Source organism: Urocitellus parryii, chromosome 2, assembly GCF_045843805.1.
Source record: "Urocitellus parryii isolate mUroPar1 chromosome 2, mUroPar1.hap1, whole genome shotgun sequence".
NCBI classification, from domain to species: Eukaryota; Metazoa; Chordata; class Mammalia; order Rodentia; family Sciuridae; genus Urocitellus; species Urocitellus parryii.
The window spans coordinates 14,992,306-15,016,528 of NC_135532.1; the positions used below are offsets into that span (position 1 = coordinate 14,992,306).

General features: G+C 43.6%; 1 protein-coding gene across 2 annotated transcripts in view; it reads left to right on the forward strand.

The window, feature by feature from the left end:
* Window positions 1–24,223, forward strand: part of Abcc4 (ATP binding cassette subfamily C member 4 (PEL blood group)) — a 230,178-nt gene that overhangs the window by 86,076 nt on the left and 119,879 nt on the right. For both annotated transcript variants that reach the window (XM_026399756.2, XM_026399766.2), the window contains 9 exons: window positions 2,178–2,267; window positions 3,484–3,675; window positions 11,036–11,130; window positions 11,316–11,402; window positions 16,296–16,392; window positions 19,822–20,031; window positions 21,639–21,779; window positions 22,170–22,207; window positions 22,582–22,676. In XM_026399756.2, coding sequence (XP_026255541.2) covers window positions 2,178–2,267; window positions 3,484–3,675; window positions 11,036–11,130; window positions 11,316–11,402; window positions 16,296–16,392; window positions 19,822–20,031; window positions 21,639–21,779; window positions 22,170–22,207; window positions 22,582–22,676 — 1,045 coding nt within the window. The remainder of the gene's footprint in view (window positions 1–2,177; window positions 2,268–3,483; window positions 3,676–11,035; window positions 11,131–11,315; window positions 11,403–16,295; window positions 16,393–19,821; window positions 20,032–21,638; window positions 21,780–22,169; window positions 22,208–22,581; window positions 22,677–24,223) is intronic.

The following is a 24,223-nucleotide window of genomic DNA, read 5'->3' on the forward strand; positions in this document are numbered from 1 at the left end:
TCACACAGGGATTGGGGCTCAAAATTTGCTAGATCTTCAGCCATGGGGTGCACATGGTCAAGAGTCTTCAGATCCACCCTGTGGGAAATGCAGATAGGGATCCTAGCTGTGGGATTAAAGCCCCCGGGTGACTCTTCAGAATCAGGTCTTCTTACTCCACTTTTCAATAGTTATGTCAGCTTCTTTCTGATAGTGATGATGTCTGGGATTGGACAAAAGTTCTTCAAGTTGGTGATTCTACTCTTGAGGTTCTGTACTCAATTTAAAACCATTTCTTTCCTCTTTTATACTATCTGACTTTTTCTTGAAGAATAGATAATTCAAAGTACTGATTGTCATTGAATGAGAAAAGGGAGCCTCATTTTGGTTTATTATGCTGTGCTGAACTCCTGTTCCCATCCACACACTTTGATCTGCCAGTTGATTTTGTAATATTTGGAAGTTCTGTGCAGAAGGAATGAATCTGGTGTGGCTTTCTAAAGAATAAATTGAACTGAGAAACTATAAAACAACATTTTAAAAAAAATTTTTTTGGTGGTGCTGGGGATTAGAACCCAGGGCCTTGTGTATGTGAGGCAAGCACTCTATTGACTGAGCTATATCCCCAGCCCAAGATTTTTTTTTTTTAAACTTGAGCGATTATTAAGAATTTTCTTGAAATTTAGTAGAGGTTAAATATTCCTTATCTAAGTGCATGGGACGAGAAGTATTTGAGATTTCAGATATTTTTAGATTTTGGAATATTTACATGTCCATAAAAAGTTATCTTGGAGTTAGGACTGAAGTCTAAGTGTGAAATTCATTTATGTTTCAGATATACATGGCCTAAAGGTAGTTTTATACAAGAAGGTTAGATGTGTAATTTTCTACTTGGGATATCCAGAAGGTTCAGATTTTGGGTTTTGGACTTTTGGGTCAGGGATGTTCAAACTCTACATGATACATATAGTTTTAAGTCTCCTTTTAAATTTTATTAGTCATTTTTAGATACACGTGACAGAGTATTTGCTGACGTATTTATACAAACATGACATATCTTACTCTAATTAGGATTCTAGTTAGATCTTAGAATTTATGCACTGTTCAGGAATGTGATTCTTGGGAGTGTTGAAGTACTTTACTCCTACCCCTGCTGTCCTGGACTGCACATTGTGGGGAGTCTTCCTGATGTTTGTAGTAGAAGCTCCATGTTGATCCTGCCTGGCAGGAAGGTAACAGGCCACAGGTGTAGGAACAGACTTTTCACTTTGATCCACTGCCCTTCATCTATTCCCCAGTTTTGTTGTTAAAGTGGAGCTTTGGTTATAGCCCTGAGCATCATTTGTAAACATTCGCTTGCAGAGAGTGACTGGATGATGTAAGCGAGCATTACTCACACTCTTTCCTTTTCAATTGAAGATGCAGGGATGAGTGGGGATTTTAAATTGTTTCTTAGGGACTGGGAATGCTGTGAACTCGTGCTGCCACCTTGTGGAGGTTGGTGAAACAGAAGATGAAAACCAAGCGAAAACTCAAATCAATGAAAAATTGAATATTAAGGATATTATTTTAGGCCGGGCACGGTACACCCACCTGTAATACCAGCAACTTGGGAGGCTGAGGCAAGAGGATTGCAAGTTTGAGGCCAGCCTCAGCAACTCAGTGAGACCCTGTCTCAAAATAAAAAATAGGCTGGTAAAGTGCCCCTGGGTTGAATCCTTGATACCCCCCCCTCAAAAAAACAAACAAACAAACAAACAAACAAACAAACAAACAAAAAAACCCAAAAGGCAAAGCAACAACAAACACCCCAAAATAAAAAAGAATATTATTTTACTAAAAATGAAAAGGAATATTATTTTAGTAAGTTAGTGTGAAATGAAGAGTTTTCATTTCAGAAGGGTCGCCTTGTCATTTCTGCTACTTTAATGCTATCTATGAATGTCTAGTGCTGAATTCATGTGGAAATGTGGTTCAAGGGCTTTTTCCTTATATCGTAAAGTTGCTGGAACTGCTGTCAACCCCACCAAGAAGTGTGGCTGGAGGAAAAGAAGGCTAGGACATGTCCTATTAAAATAGGAAGAAGAAAGATATGGGGTACATTCGTGTGTGACTCTTGCTGTATTTTCTTCACCTTTTGGAGTGATTTATATTACTTTATTAAAATAGACACATTTTTTGTAAACTTTAATTTGTAGGCATCAGAAACCCCAACCCTACAAGGCCTGTCCTTTACTGTCCGACCTGGTGAACTGCTGGCTGTGGTTGGCCCCGTGGGAGCAGGCAAGGTAAGTTGTGAGGCCTGTGGCAGCTCAGGCACTACTACATTCCCTGTGATGTTCTAGAGTGGAGCCCAGAGCAGTGCACAATGTGATTTTGAATTGACTGTCCCTGGAATGGTCTTTCTCAGCGTATTCTATGGAACGATGGTTTTGCAAGAAGCTTATGTGATCTTCTGAAAAAGTCTGCCTTTTGTGTATTGTATTTGCTTTGGTGCTTCAGGTTTTACAGTTGGGAACTCCTTGTCTAGAAGTTGGACATGTCAGGGAACAAAGTTATTTATGTGGCTGCTGTTCAGGATGCAGTGACTGACAAAGTGGGGGACTTCCTTTGGTCAGAGCACACCCTAGATGCTATGAGACATCTGGAGATTGTCCATCTTTACACATGTCTTCCCATGTCACTCATAATGTCATGTCATTGCACATGTTGTAAAAGTACGTCCACGGCTGGTGCTATGCTTAGAGCAGAAGGTGCACATATAAGTTAGACCCAGTCGCTTGTGCCTTCAACGAGCTCCCAGGTTCTGGGGCCAGACATTGAGAAACAGACGTTTTTAGTTCAGTGCTATAAGCACTCTAACAGTGGCCACCCACAGGCATGTCACATCTCTATGTTGTGAAAGATTAGAAGGAAACCTGCATGCACATTGAGTCTTGTGTGTTCTAAAGCAACAGAGCAATCTAGCATGAACAGGTGGTAGGGTGATCGCTTCCTTTTATGATGGATTTTTGCTCTCTAAAGGTCCTCTAAAAAAAAAAAAATCTTCCCTAGTGCATTAGGTGTATTAGTTCTTGATACCTTCTCCAGAACAAGTATTTGGATAAGTAAAGTATGGGCTATGGGTAACAGCTGCACTCAGTATATGATATATGCAGTATATATCACTGCAAGGCTACAGTGTCACTTCAACTCTCAGCTGCACCCAGCATTTCCTGTAGTATTACTAATGACCTATAGTAATTGTATATAGCATTTCATTGGGAGAAACCGGTTTGGGCAGAGTAGATAGTTATGCTCTATTTTATGAATATTCTTTACAAAATGTTATTTTACTTTGACTCATAGTGGTATTTCTAATATTTCGTTGAAATGCCTAGTGCTGCCTCTGATCTTGTTTTAAATGAAAGCCTGGAGGTCCATCCCCAGGGCTGGGCAGGGCCGGGTGCAGGGTGGTCCTGCTGTCCCCAGTGCTGACTGCCCACGTGTTTTTCACCCTTCCAGTCCTCGCTGTTGAGTGCCGTGCTGGGGGAGCTGCCCCCGAGGCAGGGGCTGGTGAATGTGCATGGAAGGATCGCCTATGTTTCTCAGCAGCCCTGGGTGTTTTCAGGAACCGTGAGGAGTAACATTTTATTTGGGAAGAAATATGAAAAAGAACGATATGAAAAAGTAATAAAGGCTTGTGCTTTAAAAAAGGTGAGTGACGACTTGATCTGCAGCCCTTGAATTACTAGTTCTGTCTCGTTAGTGTGAACTACAAGATTTTCGTGAAGTTTATTTTGACCGACTTTTGGATGTTATCTAACATTTTAAGCTACTCTGCTGGACAAACACATGCCCTCTCTCACAGCTCTACTAGCTTAATCATGGTGTAATAGTGACATTCACAGGCCCCATTTTGGGGGGATTTGGTTTGGTTTCTTGAAGTTCTGACTTTTTTTTTTAAGTTGGAAAATTATAAATGTTGCAAAAGTGAGGAGAACTGCATATTGAGCCTTCCCATGCCTGCCTATTGCCCAGCTTCAAATATGGTCAGCTAGTGGCCAACCTTGTGTCATTTCCACCCCTGCCCCCTGCAGACACATCCCCTCCCCCAGTTATTCTCAAGCAGACCCTAGATTTCACATATGTCATCTGTAAATTTTTTCATTATTTCTCTTTAAAAGGTAAGACTCCTTTGGAAAAAAACCATCAGAACATTATACCTAAAGAATGACAGAATTCCTTGCTATGGTTGACTTTCTAGGTGGCATGTGTAGTTCTTTAATTATCTCATTAAGAAGCCTTGTTTACCTGCTAGTTTGAATCAGACTCCAGTAAGAACTGCACTTCTCACTTGGTGGATGGACCTGTCTGACCGTAGATTCCCTGCTCCACTTTGTTTTCTTTCTTTTCTGGGTACTGGGAACAGAACTGAGGGGTTCAGTACTGAGCTGTACCCTCAACTTTTAAAATTTTTTTTTTCCATTTTAAGATAGGGTCTTACTAAGTTGGTTAGGGCCTAGTTCATTTTTGAGGCTGCCTTTGAACTTGAAATCCTCCGGCCTCAGCCTCCCAAGTTGCTGGGATTATAGGTATGCACCACTACATTCATTCCACTTGGTTTTTTACTTGTACTTTTTTAAAGTAAATAAAATGTTTTAAAATGTATTTTTAATACTGCATCATTTCCCCGTTAGAGATTATTTTCAGGATGACGTTGAGTTTCACAAAAATGGCAAGATGAAAGGTTTTATTGAGCACTGGCAGATGATTGAACATAGTTATCTGAATATAAGTTGGAAAAGGACAAAATGTATATTACTGATAAACACTGTGTACCCTCTCTGGGTTAAAAATTGGCGAATGATGGCTCCAAAGGGCTCTCTGCGGGGTCTGTTCAGTGTGGCCTGCACGTCCAGCTGTTCTTTTGTACTTTGAAGGAAAGGCCCAGGCAGATTTTCACAGGGGTGGTATTGAAGGTGCCCAGCCAGCTTTGTGAGGAAAGCATAATTTCGCTAGAATACTGGCTTGAATATCATAGATTGTGTTGGTAAGCAGCATTTTAGGATGGTGTGGACAGGGAAATAATCGTTTAATGAACTTTCATTGCCTTGTCCTGAGAGACTATGTGTTTTCAAAAATGACAGCAAGCAATGATGAGCTGGATTTTTGTTTTTAATGAAATAATTTGCAATACTAGGGTTGAACCGTGGGCTGTTTTATAGCTGAGCTCCATCCCTAGGCTTTTCCATTTTTCATTTTGAGACAGGGTCTTGCTAAGCTGCCAAGGCTAGCCTCAAACTTTGTGGTCTTCCGGCCTCAGCCTCCTAAGTTGTTGGCATGACAGGCCTTAGAGTTTTAATTCAATAGTATACAGACTGTAGGTGCCAAGGAGGGGGAGCAAACGCAGAAGAGTGAGCATAATAGATCCCATCAACTGAGCGTCCACTCGGTGTCAGTCACCTGGCTCTAGTTCTTTGGATCACATATGTGTGCTCTCTCTGCCTGTCATAGACACGTGTGTGTACACAGGTACCTGAGTTTTCGGTCTTTTTCTTCAATGCTACTCTCCTTATTGGGCCATTGGGGTCTGGAGATACAGAGCGACTCACCTGAATGCTCGCAGATCAGGGTCAGGTGTAGCTGCAGGACTCCAGATTCCAATTCTGCCAGTGCCCTGGCACCTCTCAATTATGCTGTTTCTAGGACAGAACTATTTGAGAGACTGGGTGACTTATGAGGGTGAGCATGGAAAAAAAAGAATCTCAAGCCTTGCCTTCTTCCTTTAATCAGGTTCAACTCCTGATGCCCGTGTGCGGCTTCCCACTCCCTGGTCAAGCCAGCCCTGCCTTCTTCCTCCACATGGTGGAACATCTGTGATGGCAAGTGGGACAAGGGCCCCCACAGGCACGTGGGAGGCCTGGACCAGTCACAGGGGCCGTGTCTGGGGTTTTGGCCTACTTTTGACTTTTCATAAGCTGTTGATGCACATGGATGGTGATCCTGCTCTGCTGAAGGGCACCATTTCCGTCCTCTGCGTGAAGGCAGCCCAGGGTAATGAAATAGAACCGAGCAGGAATCCTGGCCCGGCCTTGTCCTTTGCTTGTTGTTACTTTGAAGACAGCATCCTGTTACCTTGTGGTGGCCTCTGGTGTCAGATGCAAAATGAGAGCACGGGCTGAGATGTTTTGCAGTTACGGAAGTGCCAGCGAGTGACCCTACTTAGCAGGACGTCAGCAAGATCGTTAAGAAACCAGGGAACCACTTAATGCCTTGGGAGAGCCTCAGACATCTCCTTGGTGAATCCTGGGTCAGGGGTGGCTGTGAGGGGGCCACGGATCAGAGTGTCCTGCAGTATGCAGACTGCGATGTAGTGGAAGAGGCTTTGTCATGGGAGGGCCACTGTCCTGGGTAGCTCTGGGCTTTTGCCTCAGTTTTGTTTCTTACTAATTGGGGGAGATATGGGTTGGTCTTACGGTACCTGTGAAGTGCAAACATGTCAGGTTTTGATAAGTGGTAGCTGTTGGCACAATGTAGCCCTTTTATCTAAATCAGTCAGTGATGAGTGAAATAAAGATTTCTTCTCACAGTTTCCTCTTACCCTCTTTCCAAAAAGCCCTGGAGGTGGGGAAAAAAAACCCAGAATGGCCGGATCTCTCATTTGATATATTGATAACAACTAAATGCTTTGTACTAGATCTAATTGAAGTAAATTTGGAAGTTCATGGAGATGAAAACATTTCTTCCGTGATCAAATAGTGAGATGAAGGGATAATTCCCATGTAGGAGCATCCCTCTGGCTGATTATATATTCCAAGGGGCCTTGTGAAGAGTCACTGAACTTGACCCAGGAAGCCACCTCATCATCTTATCACGGTGGTTAAAATCCCAGGCCCTGTGGTCCAACAGCTCTGTGAAGAGTCTCAGTTCTTCTTAACTGGGTGTGTGTTTGGCTGATTGTCTGAACCTTACAAGCCTCATCTTCTCCGTCTGTCAACCTTATAAGGCTTGTGGGGGTGAAATGCGATCATCAGTTTAAAACACCAGATCCCTTAGCACAGGAGAGGCTTTATATTAATGTTAGCCCTTTGTTATATCCCAAATTTTGGGTAAAATCACCTAGAATGTAACATTGGGAATAAAGTATCTGACTGTACAACTTCTATTATTTAATTTGACATTTGTGTAGGGTCTTCATAGTGTACTTAAAAAAAAAACCAGCAATACAAGTATGGTTGCCACAATAATAAATGCAGTATAATTATTAAGTGACATCTGTCTGTACATTATCCTTTTATCCTTGGGTATTTTTTAGAACTTTTAAGTAATATACAAAGGTGTGGGTGATAAATTCAAGTGTGATGTTTTTCCACATAGACCATCCCTCTGGGATACCCACAGGTTTATAATTTTTTTCCTCCTATTTTTCACATTCCTGTTAACTTAGACATTTTCTTTCCAGTTTGACCTGACAATTATGAAATAATTATTATGTCTTTTTTTTCTTAATTCCTTAATTGGGATAAACAGATGGGCTCCTGTGGCTTAGGATAATAAATAAGAAATAAATAAAAAATTAAATTAGAAATTTAATAAAATTTAATAATTAAATAAGAAATAACAAATAATTAAATAAGAAATGCTGAGTCTCAAGAGCTGCAAGAGGGGGATCCAAATATGGAGGCTTGAGTTGATTGTGCAGTGTGCGAATGGGGAGAGAGGTTTTCCGTTGCTTTGGTATTGTTTGTATTTTAAATATATCTTTCAGCAACCACTTGGGGCAATGTGAACTGAAACAGTAAAAATGCTCAGTTCAGAGATGAGCTTGGTTCAGATTCCAGTCTTCTTTGTGATCTCTGAGAGTCCCTGGGCCACTTACGCTTGATCTCCACTTCCTCATCTGTCCACGGGGCCAGTACTTAATGCAGGTTGGAGCGAGGGTTAGATGAGATCATTCCTCCAGACCGGCGCTGGGTGCCTGGTTCCTGCCATCCAGGAGCTGACCAGTGGGGAAATGAGCTGAGTAAAATGTATTCACAGTAAACCGTGAAGCAGAATAAGGCGAGTCCTTCATGAGACAAGTTTTAGGAACCCACCAGAAAGAGAGGTGATCTCTACCTGGGAAAACGGGAACGGTTTCATAGAAGAGATTGGAGCTGGGCCTGGAAGGTGGGGAGGTCACTGACAGGCCACAAGAGGAGTGACAGTTCTATGTGGAAGAAGAACTGAGCAGAGGCAGGAGAGCTCTGCCCTTTGACTTCGCCAAGGCCTCAGGGCCAACAGCCTCAGTGGGGCATCCGCACGTAGTGTGTTTCTGGCCTTTTGGCATTCAACCAGCATAGCCATTCCCTGGTTTTCTTCTGGTTACGTCAAACAGTCGTAAATGGAATAATGGGTTAAGTTTTACAGAGAGACAACGAAGGTGAGTGTGAATGAGCACCTTCCTCTCCTGGGACACTTGAAACATGTGCTCGGGTCATGCTTTCCCTTTGCCCAGACCAGAAAAGCACGATTGGGAAATTGGCCTGGCTTAGACTTCACTTAAGATCATTTTCCCTATCAGAAGCTTGTGGGTAAGTTTGCAGAACCACAGCATTGGTGGTTGTAGTACTCAGTGTTCTTCTGCCAAACTAGAGCCTCTCTTGTTCCCTAATTATGCTAAATGAAGCCACTCCTTTCCCCCTAATTGTGCTAAATGAAAAGAGTGGATTTGAAGTGTCTTCTCTGAAAATGGCTAAGATTGCTGTGTTACCCCCTGGTGCTACATTGAGAGGAAACAACACACAATCAAGGCATAGAAATAATGAGAACACCTTACAGGGATGGTCAGCAATGAACCAGGGGCCACATCAGCAGTGTGTGGGGTGGAGACTGGGGTCCTATATCTTAAACCGGCTCATTGTTTTCCATGAAAATTGAAAGCAAGACATGACGACCACTTCTGAGCGCGGCAAAGAAGCAAAATAAAGTATACCACCTCATACAAGGGTGATTGTTGTTTTTCCCTGGAAAGTAGTCCAGCTCAGCTTTGAGTCCGTTGGGAACTCTGTGTCTAGGTGTCATTTTGGACTCAGGTTGGAGGGGGGTGGGATTAGCTGAAAATAGTGTCTTTCTTTTGGGGATGTGCTGTGCTTAGCACAGTGGCTGGGGTCCCACTGCTGGTTGGCTTAGGAATTACGTCTCCAGGCACCAAGTGCAATTTGCAGTGCATTCTTGTTCTTTACCTCCGTGTCGAGGGTGTTCCTCCTCATATTCCTTTGGGTTCTCACAGCCTCCTGGGAGTTGGGTCATTCCTGTTTCTCCAGGAAGAGGACCCAGGGAGGTCTAAGACTTCACTTTTCATGGGGAGCCCAATGTGCCATTTGCTTTGTCCTCAAATAGAGACCAAGAAATGAGGATTGATCTCTAAAGGGCTGATGCTATAGAGTCTGTGGTTGGTAATTGTGAAAGTTCGTCCGTACCCACATACTTGGCCTAAGCCAGGCCCTGTCTAGTGATGATTATAGTGACGATTAATTAAGTAGAGATTTGTAGATGGAATATTGTTTATTAGACCTGATTGTTATCCTATTTTTTGGAAAATGTTCTTACCTTCTTTCTTTTTTAAGGTTCTGGGCTTTGTCGATTTAAAAATGATCCAATGTAACCGAATAGATCCCTAGATCTTCAAGTGGAACCCCCTTATCTTAGCTCTCCTTTTTCTCCTGGCTTGTGTGGAGCAGCGGTCTCAGTCCACCCCACCTGTCCAGTATCCCTCCAGTTCCATTTCCTTGGGTTTTCCCTGCTGTTGTTTCCTGTGTAGATTTTGAATGTTGCTCTGTCACGATCCTCCAGTGTCACTGTGCAGGCGTGGGAAACCGTGCAGGTGGTGGGAAGTAAGGCAGAGGTGAGCAGATGGCTCGTGAAGGCACCTGTCTGTTGCTGGGGAAAATAAGCCCCATGGCTTTAGAGGCCACCCGCTTGCTGAAGCCTGCACAGTGCTCTTCGGCCTCTGTCTGCAGACTTGTGTGTCCAGCAGCAGTGGGCATCCCAGTCTGGCCATACCTGAACTCTGGCTCTATCCCCTCCACCTGCGTCCCCTGCCTCCCAGCTCTGTCAATGGCGCCCTTGCTGTCCCCTTTCCTATGCTGAAAGCACTGTGGTCTCTCTGCCTTGCAGCCCACTTGCATCCCATCACCACGACTTAAAGGCTCTGCCTTTGAAGTTGCCCAGAGTGTGGCCCCTTCTGACCATTCCCCTTGCTCCCCCTAGGGCCCACCACGGACATTTCTCACCTTGTGGCTGCAGCCCCCAACTTGTGTCATGCGTACGCCCTGCCCTTTCACCGGCTTCCATAAAGAGGCAGCAGTGCTTCCTACAAGCCAGATCATTTTGTTCTTATTTCAGTGACAGTAGAACCACTGAGCCTCTGGTCTCTTCTGCCTCATCTCCCAGTACTGCTCCCTCTGCCCAGAACTGCTGGACAGCAGTTGCTATCCTTTGAATACCTTGCACATGCATCTGCCCCGGGGGCCTTTGCCTTCCTCTTTGTGGTATGCTTTGTGGTATGCCTTGCTCCTTCCTCTTTGTGGTATGCTCTTTGTCCATATCTGTGCTGGCCCATCTTGCCCTCTGTCTCAGCTTTGGTTGGAGCCATTGCTGGCCACCCTGTAGAAGTTGGACTTCTGGAATTCTCTATGCCCCTAAACCAACTTCCTTTGATTTTTTTAAAAATGTATATCACCATGTACATTCATGTTAATTTTTTATGTCAAGTCTTCCAGCAAGGAAACTACAAGGACTTTGCTTCCGTCCCTGCTGAAGTCACTGTCCCCAGAACAATGTCTGGCCTATTGCTGGTGCTCAGTACATACCCAGTAAAATACTTGAGTGCATAAAATACTCTGGAATACTACAGCATTAAAATGCCCCAAAAGTTTTCTTGAAAGGTTCAAGGTTCCAGTCTAGTCCCTGTGAATAGATCCACTGCTGCTGATCAGATATGCTTGTGTTTCTGAGGCACTGCAAAGCTTAGGTTGGTAACAGGAGAGCAGTGTTGAGTCTTTTCAACCTTTTCCTGTATTTCTCCATGCAGGACTTACAGCTTTTGGAGGACGGGGACCTGACTGTGATCGGAGATCGGGGAACCACACTGAGCGGAGGGCAGAAGGCGCGGGTGAACCTTGCAAGGTGAATGTCCTTCTCCATTCTGCAGCTTCCGGTGGGAGGACACACAGAACCTGCTCGCCAAGGCTTGGGTCCGGGGGAAGCACTGATTTGGGGTTATTTCAGTGGCAGTTGGTGGAATGGGATGGTTCCCAGGAGGGAGCTGGTGAGCGGGAGCGGCCTGCCTGACCCCTTTTCCCGTCTTCTAGAGCAGTCTATCAGGACGCCGACATCTACCTCCTGGACGACCCGCTCAGCGCCGTGGATGCAGAAGTCAGCAAGCACCTGTTCCAGCTGTGAGTCTGCTTGGTCTTACCACCTCTGCATCAGGGGCCCTTTCCAGGAGGCCCAGGAGAGGCCTTTAGCTTCAGAAGGCTCAGCTCCTCCGGCTTTGTGCCCCTCTGCCCCTCTCACCTGCCTCCCGGAAGATCCATTTTAGAGAAAAGTTTGCACTTGTATAAAGTCGAGGTAGGAAATTGCAGTAGCTGCCCGCCAGTTGAAGTGTGAGGAGCCGACGTCCCAGGGAGTTACGGAATGGGGGTTTGGGGGGATTCAGACCCCCAGAAGAGGAAGGGTGACGTGCAGGTCTGACATTGAAGGACGCGACTCTGGCAGACTGGTGCCGGCTGTCGGTTCTTTTCCTCCGTCGTCTGTTCCTGGCACATGAGGGAGCAGTTTTCAGTACAGTGCAGGGCTTTTGTGGAAAGACCTTGTTGGTTTATGCTATTTTCATCTGTAGGTTTAGAACGAGTTACTAGTCCAGCATTCAGGAACGGTTTGCTCCATAGCAGCGTATGGCTGCAGGAGTTTGATGCTTCTTCACGGATCCTCAATACAAGGAACACTGCGGACTCTCTGCAGTGAAGGGTCAGCTGACGTGTGCAGCTGGGCCTCTGCAGTCCAGTGTTCCTCCTTGCTTGCGTGTGGTTTTTCTGCAGTTTGTCTTCTTTCGTTCTTGCTTAGCCACTGAGCCAGTGAGGTAGAAGACTGGAGGCTTTTCTCTGCGTGTGTGTGTGTGACCTATGCAGACAGTCACACCCTGTGTATTCTAGACTGGTCTTTTCAAAGCTTGTGGACTTGGTCCTGCTAAAGCAGTATCTGATCACCCCCCACCCTCCTTAACTTTCTGCTTGTCATTCACCTTGCTAAGGGCAGCGAGCCCCTTCACCTATGTAGGTGGGAGGAGCCCTCTGTGTGTGCTGAGATAAATTCTCTGACAGATGTTACAGCATGACATATCTTAGTTTGCCAAGGAGGGGGGACAGTAAGCCACAAAGAAGTTAATGACCCATAGTGGGCAGAGTATGGGAGACACAAGTTTTGATCTCATTCTTGCCCTTAAGGAATTTGTTTCCATATGGAAAAGTTCAGCATACCCAAGGCTGAAAGAGGGTTCAGTGTCTAAGAGCATGTGGTAAGCTGCAGCAGTAGGCAGCCGCGGGCATTCTGCCGAGAGCCAGAAGCTCACCATGGGCTGGCTATCTTGCGAAGTAGCTTGGGGTTTTGCCACTTGGGGGGATTTGGAGAGGCTGAGAATGAGGTATTCAATTCCTTTTGGCAATAGGAAGAGTAAAAACAGAGATGTAGAGATAGGAACAAGCAAGGCACAAGAAGAGGACCCCAAGCAGGCAAATCTCTTGAAACGGCAAGGATGTCGATTATATAGAAAGACATTGGGAAATGCTCACTGTAAGGTCCTGAGTCACTCATCTTGGGCTATTATAACAAAATGCCACAGACTGGGTGGCCTTAAAAGCCAAAATTTGTTCTCTAATGGTTTTGGAGGCAGGAAGTCTGAGATTGGGTTGGAGGCTGGTTTGGCTCCTCCGTTCAGCTTGAGGGTAGCTGCCTGTCCCTGAGTATTTCCCCCTAGGTATCTGTGCCCAGAGCTCCTCTTCTTAGAAGGACACCTGTCAAGCTGGATGAAGGCCCACCCTCACAGCCTCATTTTAACTGATTATCTTAAAGGTTCTTCCTCCAAATTGTCAGGTGCTGGGGTTGGGCTTCCATATACAAGACTGGGAGTGGGGCAAGTTCAGTCCACTGTCAGTCCTAAATATGAGACAGATGCAAGCAGAGTGAGATGATCGCATCACCAGGCTCTGGACGCCACAGAGCCTGGACATGGGGTCCTCCACTCTGCGCGGGACTCTGGAGTGGAGGGAGGTTCACTAACATTTCTCCACCAGAGTGGGGATATAGATGTGTCTGGTGCTGGGGTGACAAAAATAATTTGGGAGTGGATGGTGGTGAAGGTTCCACACCCAGGGCCACTTCACACCACTGCACTGTGCCCTTAAAAGTGGTTACAACACTCCGTTTGGGTGTGTTTATTTAAACCACAATCAAAAAATGTGCCTGGTAGCATTGAGTCTTTTCAGAAAGCAGAAAGTGGACGTGGCTGGCACTTGGCTTTAGCCCCAGCTCTTGGATCTGACCTTCCTCTCCTGCCCACTCCTGACTGTGACTCAATGGCTTTTCCTCTGGGTGGAGAAGAGCCTTTGTCTCTTGTACGATTCTTGTCCACTCAGTTCCTCATCACTTGAAGAGCAACTCCCTGTGGGACCCTGCAGTAGAGTCCCTCGGGAGGAGAGAGGAAGGCATTCTAATTGCTGAGTGTCAGTGTGCATATTGCAAGAGCTCCCCCAAGTTTTCCTGAGAACACGAAGGTGTTTATAAAGTCCTCTCGCACCTTTAGGGTTTAATGACTTTGGATATACACTTGATAGAAGCAAGCTTGTTAAAATTGTTGTTTGCTAATCAGAACCACATTCTTTGGGGAAACTTAGAGCAGGGAGCACGAATGCAATTTAGGAAATCACTCAGCAGCAACTGGAGAATGTTCTCAACGAGTTAGAAAATTGGATTGAACAATATGCTATGAAAGATGGCGGTTGTGTTGAAGCTTAGAAATGTGAAGTGTTTTGTATTAAAAATGAATGAATTACACTTCTGTTTGCCATTAACAGTTTTACTTCAATCATGAATATACATCCAAGGTATTAAGGTTTGTGAGTTTTACAACTATATGTTGTAAATACATTTCACATGCAGAAGGTCAGGGGCCCTTAGGTTAACTGATGCCCATCCGATCTGTTGCTAGGTATAAATCTGGTCTGTGAGTGGGTGAAGGTTCCCTAGAGCCAACCTGCTGACCTTCCCTTCCCCCAGATATTCTTATGGCTTCTGTGTTACTTCCTCATAGACAAGTCTTTCACGACCACTCCCTCTAAAATAGCAACCTTCACCATGCTCACATCATGACCCAATAATGCATATTCTGTTTTGTTTCTCCTCTGTATGGTGCGTGGTGTTGTCTGTTTGACTAGTGGGTGTGTCCACAGCCTGACACTATGTAGCTCCTCAGCCAATGTGTGTTGATGGAAAGAATCAAAGCTGTGACTCTGTCTTTCCTATTTGTGTTGCCTGCATCACAGTATGGGTCAACCCTTAACAGTTCTTTGTATAGAACAACAGTCCTTGTGTAGACTCATTGCTGAACAACAGTCCTTGTGTAGACTCATTGCTGAACATGCCATTGTTTTTATGGCATGGCCAGTCGCAGTGGCACACACCTGCAACTCAGGCTGAGACAGGAGGATCTTGACCCCAGGAGTTCAGAGCCAGCATGGGCAACATAGCAAGATTTTATGTCTTTGAAATTTCAAAGTCCACAAAGTATTTTTCTTGAGGTTTTGAAAAACTCCTAGTTTAGGAAAACAATAATAATATTATTTTGATTATTTACATTAGTTTTTCCGTGATGAAACATGTTAGAAAGAAAGCATTTTAAAACCTTGGACTTGAGACTCTGGGACACAGCAACACATCATATTTGATTGTTAACATCTCCCTACAGATTTATTTATATAAAGGGACGTTTGGCTGGTAGTTTTGCGTTAAGGAGATTTTACAGATTAAACAGTTTTATGGAAAACTTGAATATTATACAGGAAGAAAGGTTTAGTAGGTTGAGAAACTTAGGTATGAAATAAGACAAAGTAGAATGAAGTGATAATTTTTGTGTATAGTTTGAGATCTTGATTCTGATCATGGACCCCAAACCCCAAATCATCTTTTATTTACAGTTTGTCAATCCCGAATTTAAAGCCCAGGGCTGGTTGGTTGGAGAAAGGTTAGCAGATGGAGATAACATTTACTGAGCACAGTTAGGTTCCAGGCCTTTCCCAGGGGTTGGTGTTTTAATTTCTGAGAACATGCCTATGAGTCTTGTTGTGAGATAGGAAGAAACCAAGGTTCTAAGAGGTCTAGTGGCTCACCCAGCTTTGTTAGGCTGGTGAGAGGGAGCAGAGATCCGAGGAGCTCAGATTTGGTGCTCTCCAGCACATGGTGGTGTAGCCCACATTCCTGGCATTTGCTTTGTGCAAGGACCTGGAACCCACAGTGTCTACCAGGAGCCCTGCCTGTGGTCCCGGGTCCCACTCTGCTTACCTGAAGATGGGGACTGTTTTGAGCTTCCAGGGTCTGCAATTAAAATGTGGGGGCACTTTTTAGGGTTATTTGAGTCATTAGATGATCTCTACTGTGATTTAGACCATTCAGATTTTAGATTTTCACTTTCATATTCAGTCCTAATAAAAGAAAATTGGCTTCTGCCACAGGGCTGGGAGTGTTGTGGGGACCGACTGTGGCCTCAGTTCAGTCATTTTTCTATCTAGGGTCTAGAATATGCACTCTGGCAAGGCTTACTGAATATCCAAGACTTCTTGTGTTTTGCTTAGTCTCATACGTCATCACTTAGGAAACAGTCTAAGGAAAAGAGCCACGTATTTATTAAATGACATCAGCCTATTTCTTCCTCATTTCTGCATAGCAATACAATAATAAGTATTTTAGTTAAGTTTTTAGAATCTGGGTATCATTCCATTTTTTTTTTACATGAAATGTTAACTGTTAAACTGAGTTTTAGGGAAAAAAAAAATCTAACAGCTGTTTAGAATTTCCTAGCAGCTTAAGCTCAGATGGGCTGCTAGTGAGTTTGAGTGCCCAGGTGGCTCCCTTGATTTATATTTCCATTTGTATTTAGTTCATATTTACATCTGTACTAAAGCTATGCACCTTTGACTGCACTGTTGTCTTTGTCTCATTTTGGCTTGAAATGATTTTATTTTTTCCATTTGGAGCAACTCCAATGTGTTTTTCATATATTGTACCTTTTACATTTATAGGTGTATTTGTCAAGCCTTGCACGAGAAGATCACAATTTTAGTGACTCATCAGTTGCAGTACCTAAAAGCCGCAAGCCATATTCTGATATTGAAAGACGTAAGTAATTTCTAGAGATCTGGACTTGCAAATACTCTCTTGTGTGCCCAGAGGTGTCTTCAGCAGGTTACCCTCCTTGGGCTTCATTGGAAACTTTTTTCCTCAATTTCAAGTCCTTTTCTTAGAGCTGCATCCGTATCTTTGCAGATAAATTCAAAGGCTTTATAGAAATGTCACTATTACATTTTAAATCAATTTTATCCTAAAGTACATAAAATTGCTACCTTACATTTATCAAATTACAATGGTTCTAGTGAAATTGTTAATGATAATAATGGTGTTGTCTCCTTTTCTGTGACTTAAATAAAGGAGATTATTTGGAAATTACAGATGTTAAGACACCTTTGCACCCATTTGGTTGTCACCCACAGTTTCCATAAAGAGCAGCCTGCATTCATAGCAACTCACAGGCAGAATAGCTTGGCTTCCTACCTGCAGCTCCCACCTTCCTGGCACAGCGCTTGCTAGTCTTAGTGCACAGGTGCTTCCAAGTGCCCAGTTTGTGTGGATCCTGTGTGGTGATGTGTAAGGCAAACCCTTGCCGTGGTGGGACTTCCGTTCTTCCTAGGGAGGATATGGTGGCTGAGATAGAGCACTGGGTATTGCCTACAGACTGGTACAGAAGAAGGAGGTCATCTGGCATGCGTGGAGGAACTTCAGGGAGGCCCCATGCTATAGGACATGGCCCAGAGCGTTGGGCAGTAGCCTGGAATTGGCATGGAGCTATTGTGTGGTCCAGAGCAGGGGAAGGACATGATCTGATTCATGGTTTTTGTTTTTGTTTTTGTAAAAAGAACCCTCTTGGCACTGGAGGGGCTATAGCAGAAGCAGTTAGAAGTCTTTGTAGTTCAGAAGTGTGTCAGTTTGCTAGGGCTGTCAGCACAAGTACCACAAACAGGTGGTTGAAAATAGCAGGAAATTATGGTCTCCATTCTGATCTCAGATCCCGAGAGTCTGAAGTCAAGGTATGAGTGGGAACATTCTCTCTCTGAAGGCTCTACGGGAGAGCCCTTCCTGCCTCTTCTACCTTGGGGTCCTTGGCTGGCAGTCCTTGGCACTCTTGGGTTTGTAGCTGGGGTACTTCAGTCTCTGCCTCTCTTGTTATGTGGCATGCTTTGTGTGTGTCTGGGTTTTTCTGAGGACATCTGTCATCTTGGACTTAGGACACACCCTACTCCAGATGACCTCATTTTAACTTGATTACACCTGCAAAGAAACAGTCCTATCAGAAACGGTTCCCTTCGTACCCTTCAAAAATGTTTTAATACCTTTTGTCTGTATTCACTTTGCATTTCTTTTTTTTTTAAGAGAGAGAGAGAGAGAGAGAGAGGGAGAGAATTTTTAAATATTTATTTTTAGTTTTTGGCGGACACAACATCTTTATTTGTATGTGGTGCTGAGGATCGAACCCAGTGCCATGCACATGCCAGGTGAGCACGCTACCACTTGAGCCACATCCCCAGCCCCTCACTTTGCATTTCTACAACAAAATGCATGAGGAAGCTAATTTGTAAAGAGAAACAAGTTATTTAGTATATAATTTTTAAGGTGAAAGGGCTGGGTGCCTGCATTGGCTCAGTTCTGGCGAAGGCCCTTCTAGTTGTAGTCATGTCATGGAGGAGGTGTGGGTGGGGAAGAGCTTACCTGGCCAAACAGGAAGGCAGAGAGAGACTCGGGTCCCATAGCCCCTCCTGAGGGCTTATCTTCATGACCAAAGGGCCCCCCAAAGGTTTCTTCCCAAGAGTACTATTCTGAGGACCAAGTCTTCAAACACGTGGGGCAGTGGGAAACACTGTTAAACCGTCAGTGAACCATAGCACCCTCCCACAGTTTCTTGGTAAAATTATAGGAATATCACAGTGAATATTAGCCACGGTTCACAAAATCTGTGTGCATCATTCTCAAAAACAGAAAAATTTCACATTATTGCAATAAGCAGGATATATAATGATGGCAGAGTTCTTGCAAAAGTCTTTAAGTGCCTCCTTGATGCTCAATGTGCCTAATAAAGCACAGTGAGGAACCTGTCAGTCAAAGCTCTGTCAAATGAATCCCCCCCACCCCCAGGAGGATTATAAAAATGCAGAGTAGATACCTCGTCAGGAGCAGTTCTGTGTGTCAGTTCTTTCCTCTTCCTCCAGGAATAGGGAGCCTGGATTCCTCAAACTTGAAAACAATTAATTTCATGTGCACAGGGCTGAAACTAGTATGGTAAAATCCAAATGCCAGTAATACGATGAACACAGAGTCAGTGGGGGTTAGATTAGCCTTGTCACCAGTCCTCAGATGGGGACTGCTTCTGGGGTCCTACTTCCTGCTGGTTTTGAGTATACCTCCCAGTTCTAGTCCACTGTAGGGTACCTTGGATGGGCTGGGGTCCATTCCGACTGGCCCCTTTCTAACAGCAGAGGGTATCGCTGCCTACTTTAGCCTCTGAATTCTCAGTACTGGTCTTCTCAGGAGAATTGTCCTCTTTATACCAGTAGTCGTCTCTATGTGTCTCATTGACACTGAGTAAAAAGGGGTAATTTCATTGAAGAAACTTGCGAATTTTACTTCTGAAGTGGGCCAAGACACCTGGGGTGGTACCTAATGACTGAAGTCGCAGGTGGGCTTCTGGCCACATTTCCCCACCTGACCTGTCCTTAAATCCAGGGCTATTCTCCTTTGATTTGTTTTGTATCCCAGGATTTTGTCTAATATTTTATTTGTGGCTCTGAGTAAATCAAATCAGTCTCATTTCATGGGGTGAAAAAATGGTAGAGATGTCTGCACATTATTTTCCTTAAGTCTGTAAGGGGGAGCTGTGAGATGAAGTGTCACATGGTATGTTGATTCTTTAGTTGGAATTTTCTTCAATTTGGGGGGCAGATTTAGAGTTAAGACTATGAGGATGCAGTTCCTGGGGTCAATGTCCAGGGTTAGTTTGTACATCTTGTCTCAGTGGGGACAGGTAGCCAGCTGTCGCTCATTGAGTGATTTCTGCCTGTGTACATATACTTATGTCTGCCTCCCTGTCAATCAAGTGTCTTTCCTAGAATCCCTTTCCCTATTCTCTGTTTGTTCTGCACGAGGCTTATCTCATTTTCCATGTTCTCTTAAAAGACTATACTGACCACCCCCCCCAATATCTATAGTTTTTGCTTATTAAATGCTGGTAGTGTTTATGTCAATGCCCTCCATTCTTAATGTACAGCCACATAATTTTAAAAAAAGATATATATCCATCCCCCAGCACCTAACATAGGATTTAGCAGAAAACAGAATTCTTAGGTATGTGTCAAATTAAATTATACCAGATTTGTCAAGCAGGATTCCAGACCTCAGTACATTCCTAGTTTAAGACCAGTTAATCTTTGATGAGGATTTGATTGGATTAGATTAATATTATCCTATGCAAATGTATTTCTGTGAAATTCTTTATTTTAGGGTGAAATGGTGCAGAAGGGAACTTACACTGAATTTCTGAAATCTGGAGTCGACTTTGCTTCTCTTTTAAAGAAGGAAAATGAGGAAGCCGAACAGTCTCCTGTTCCAGGGACTCCTACACTGAGGAATCGCACCTTCTCTGAGTCCTCGGTTTGGTCTCAACAGTCTTCTAGACCGTCTTTGAAAGACGGTGTTGCAGAGGGCCAAGATGTGAGTTCCTCTCTCGTCACAACATGTCCTGGTTCTGTTGGCTCTTAGGGGCCTCGTAAATTTTTGGTCTACTGTGTGCATAGCATCTTCTTTTGTCCCACAGTAGATTCTGTGGTTCCAAGGTCTTATTCAGCAGAGTTGGTAGAATTAAAACAGACCAAAGGAGAGTAAGCCTGGTTGGGGGCTTTCCTTTGGTTTTGGGCTGGAGAATCTCCTAGGTATCAGTAGGTGGATATGCTGCTAGACATTCCAGAGGGATATGTGGCCGACATTGACCTCAGAATTCTTGACTTTATTATAGGTCACCCCTACTTGCTCTTTTGGTTCCTAGCTCCCCTTTTACATCCACAGGCTTGATTTGAAGAACCCCTTAGGCTGTTTCTGCCTTGGCCTGTGTTAAATCAATTACTTTTTCTAATTGTTGTAAGATTCTGACGTTGTATGTGACCGATGGGGTTCGTTTTCCCATGGTTCGTGTTAGACCAGAAATTGTGTATGCATGTGAGATAGACCCTTTAAAGTTAATTCCTATATTTTCTTTGTATTCTTTAAGCCACATCTTAGTCATCTTTGAATGTCCAGTGGCCAGCATAGAGCCAAGTACATCCTTAGCTCATGTGAATCTATAATGTATTTTTAAGTCCTTCAGGTAGAAATGCACTAAAGCTCCCTTAAAAATAGTTATCCCTTGGTATTGGGAGGAGATCATTTCTGGAACTGCTGAGGATATCAGAACCTGGAGATGTTCAACTCACTTATATAAAATGGCATAGTATTTGCAAATAACTTATGCACATCCTCCTGAATACTTCAAATACGTCTAGATTCCTCATAATATCTAATACAATTCATTGCTCCGTCAGTAGTAGTTATGCTATATTTCTTAGGGAATAACAGCAAGGGAAAGTATGTATATGTTCAGTACAGGTGCAGTATTTTCCCCCCAGGCATTTTTAATTTGTGGTTGTGGAACCCATGGTTGCAGAGGTCCAACTGAATAGTACAGGTATTCTTTTGTTATCCAAACCCTCACTGTCCAAATCTAGGAGCCTGGATGATTCTGACAAGCAGCTTGAGATAACATGCTATTCCTTCTATCCAAACTCTCATTGCCCAAACTCTTTGAACTCAGTTACTGTATTGGGCTAACATTTTGAGCTTCTGCTTTATTTGTGGTTATTGTTGGTGATGGGGATATAGGCTACTATATTTCCATGGTTGATTGACACAAATAATCTAGAGTGGCCATTATTTCCACATTATTAACTTTTGATTTTGGTACAAGTTTTTCAACATTTACACTCGAACTTGGGTATGTCCGGCATGTGCTGAAAATCATGTTACGCTTCAAGCAAAGCCCCGCCATTCTCTTATTTCTGTGAGACTCCTAGAAGTGAGATTAATAGATGGAGGGTGAATGCTTTTATAGATCGCCTAGCTATTTGCACACCCTTCTGCATGGAAGATGTACCATTCTGGACTCCCCCAGCAGCATGTGCCTATTTTCCCACCCCTCTGCCAGCAGGGGGCACTGTCAACTTCTGAACCGTACAGGTGTGCAGGCTTGTGCACTACTTTGTCTCTTAATTGCCCTTTTTCCTTCATAGACAGAGGACGCACAGGCAGTGCAACCAGAGGAAAGCCGTTCTGAGGGAAAGATTGGCTTTAAGGCCTATAAGAATTACTTCACAGCTGGGGCATCCTGGTTCATCATCATCTTCCTCATTCTGCTGAACATGGCATCTCAGGTACTGAACGGCAGTTGTTTTGGCCCTCAGAGTGATCTCGACAATCTCGATGGATCTACGTTTGCACTGGGATTGCTTCTCCTTGTAGTTCCCTTGGGGTTTGCATGGAAGTGCTGCCTTTGGGGACCAAGAGGAGTGGTGCTAACTGGGGTTGTGTGTCCATTACACAGAGCTTCTAGAGGAAAAGAGCATCTTCTAAAGACTCTAAATGACATGTGCATTGGCTTGTCCTGCTGTTGTCTAGGAAGTAGGGCTCGCTCGGCACAGACCTGGGCCAGAAGAACCATTTCTGTCCTCTGGAACCTTCCTTTAGATTATGCTTTGTGGGGATTTAAAGTTTCGAGTTGGTAAGTCATGCCAAAACTGTTTTTTTATTTTTTTCTCCTCCAGGTTTCTTATGTCCTTCAGGACTGGTGGCTTTCCTACTGGTAAGTTATTTCTGGTCTCATGTGAAGGGCTATAAAATCAATACCAAGTCTCACTTCTCCAGAGTTCAGGGAGAGGTGGAGTTTGTAGAGCCTTGTCTCCTAATCCTCGCATAGTTACCTGAAGAAAAATTAAAGTTCTTGCTGGTGGAGTGTGACCCATAATGATCTCTACCCACGTCTGATTCTCAGCAGCATGTTGAGAACTAAAAGTCATGATTCAAATTGAATTTTTATAAGGTGGATATACAAAGCACTGTGTGAGACAGGGAACATTTTCTAGCATAAAACATTCCTTCCAAATTGAAGTCCATTTTTTGATGTTTATCTAATTTCCATCTGTAGCTTAATATTTCCTTTTCTCCCCTGTTCCATAGGGCAAATGAACAAAGTATGCTGAATGTCACTGTCAATGGGGAAGGAAATGTAACCGAGAAGCTAGATCTTGACTGGTACTTAGGAATTTATGCAGGTAAAGTTTAATCATTTGGTCTATTATATGAGAGCCGGAGATGCTTACAATGAGCCAGTGTGGGTAACTAGGGCTTCTAGGAGTAATTCAGTAGTGTCTTAACAGATTAGGAGTCTGAGTCGCATTTACTCTCTGAATTAATTAGAATAATTATTTTTAAAATCTACCAGAAGAAAGAGGCTGAATGAAGACTCTTAATTTGCTCTGTACTGGATTTTGAAAGTTAAACTAGGATTGAGCATTCAGAAAACCAGCCACTGGAAATATGTGGCTATTGTCTATTCTAATAGGTTGCTTTAGCTAAATCTTATATCATTATATGGATGGGCAAGGGGATTAGAAACGGATCCCCACCCTGTGGTTCGGATTGTTCCAATTCTGTCTGAATAAACCCTGGCTTTTATTGAACTTGGATGAAATCCTCTGGCAGCAAGGACCCCCAAATAAAAGCATTATTCCCTCACAGGTATGCAAAGCTTCCTCCACAGTACTGCTCATCTCTCGGGCTTCACTAATTACTTAAGAGGGAAGCTAAGCAGGGAGAGACCCAGTGTCTGGGAATTAGGGATCCTTCTCTTTCTTACCTCGCGATCACAATGTTATCGCGTCCCCGACTGTGTGATTAATTTAACATTTGGCTTGCCAGACTAATATTAACGCCTTGCGCTGTTTTCACAAGAGTGCTTAGAATATATGTAGCCTTGCATGCTTTTTAAAGGAAATCCTCATCTAAAATTTTAAATATTTCTACAGAAAATGCTTGTACAAGCTTTCCTCAGAGTTGAGTTTATCTCTGTAAGAAGCTGCTCCCTGAAATTTGGTACTCCTTTTGTTGATCTCTTGCTAAGAAATCTGAAGCCATTAGCTGTTTACCATCTGGGAGACCTGGAGGAGAAAGGAGACTGGTTCCATTATTTATTCAAGTAGGATGTGTGGCAAAGGCAAATAAATGCCTGGTGGTGAAGTTTGGGCATTGGCGCAGCTTTTGGTTGTTCTATAATGTGAGGTGTCGTTTGAAGGGAAAATATTTATTACAGAAGTTATCTCTCCTGTATGCAGTAGCATTGTACATTAAGCCGGGGAATAGGGCTTGATGCTCAGGCGCCATGTTTACCTAGCATTCCTGAGGCCCTGGGTTCGAAACCCAGCAGGGCAAAGAAAAGCAGGTGGAGGGAGGTATTAGGAAAACTCTATGCGACTACAGGCATACTAGATCTTCATGCATGTCTTATTGTTAATGTTCATTTACACATATTTTGTATTTATATGAAACACTGGGGGATTAGCTGCTTATTTAGATTAATTATCTTTTGCTAAAATATAATTTATATTTTATTGCACTTCAGTTACTTAAGGGTTTTTCCATGTGCAACTTAATGTGCTATTTTCAAACTCTTTAAAGCTACTTGGGCATTTTCTACAAGGAAAAGGTAAATCATTTCTCCTGTTCCCTGTTAATATCATATGTTGGTATCAAAACATACCACAACATTAGACTATGGGATGTGTGGTAGAGAGTACTATTTGGGATAAGGAGAAGGCAAGGT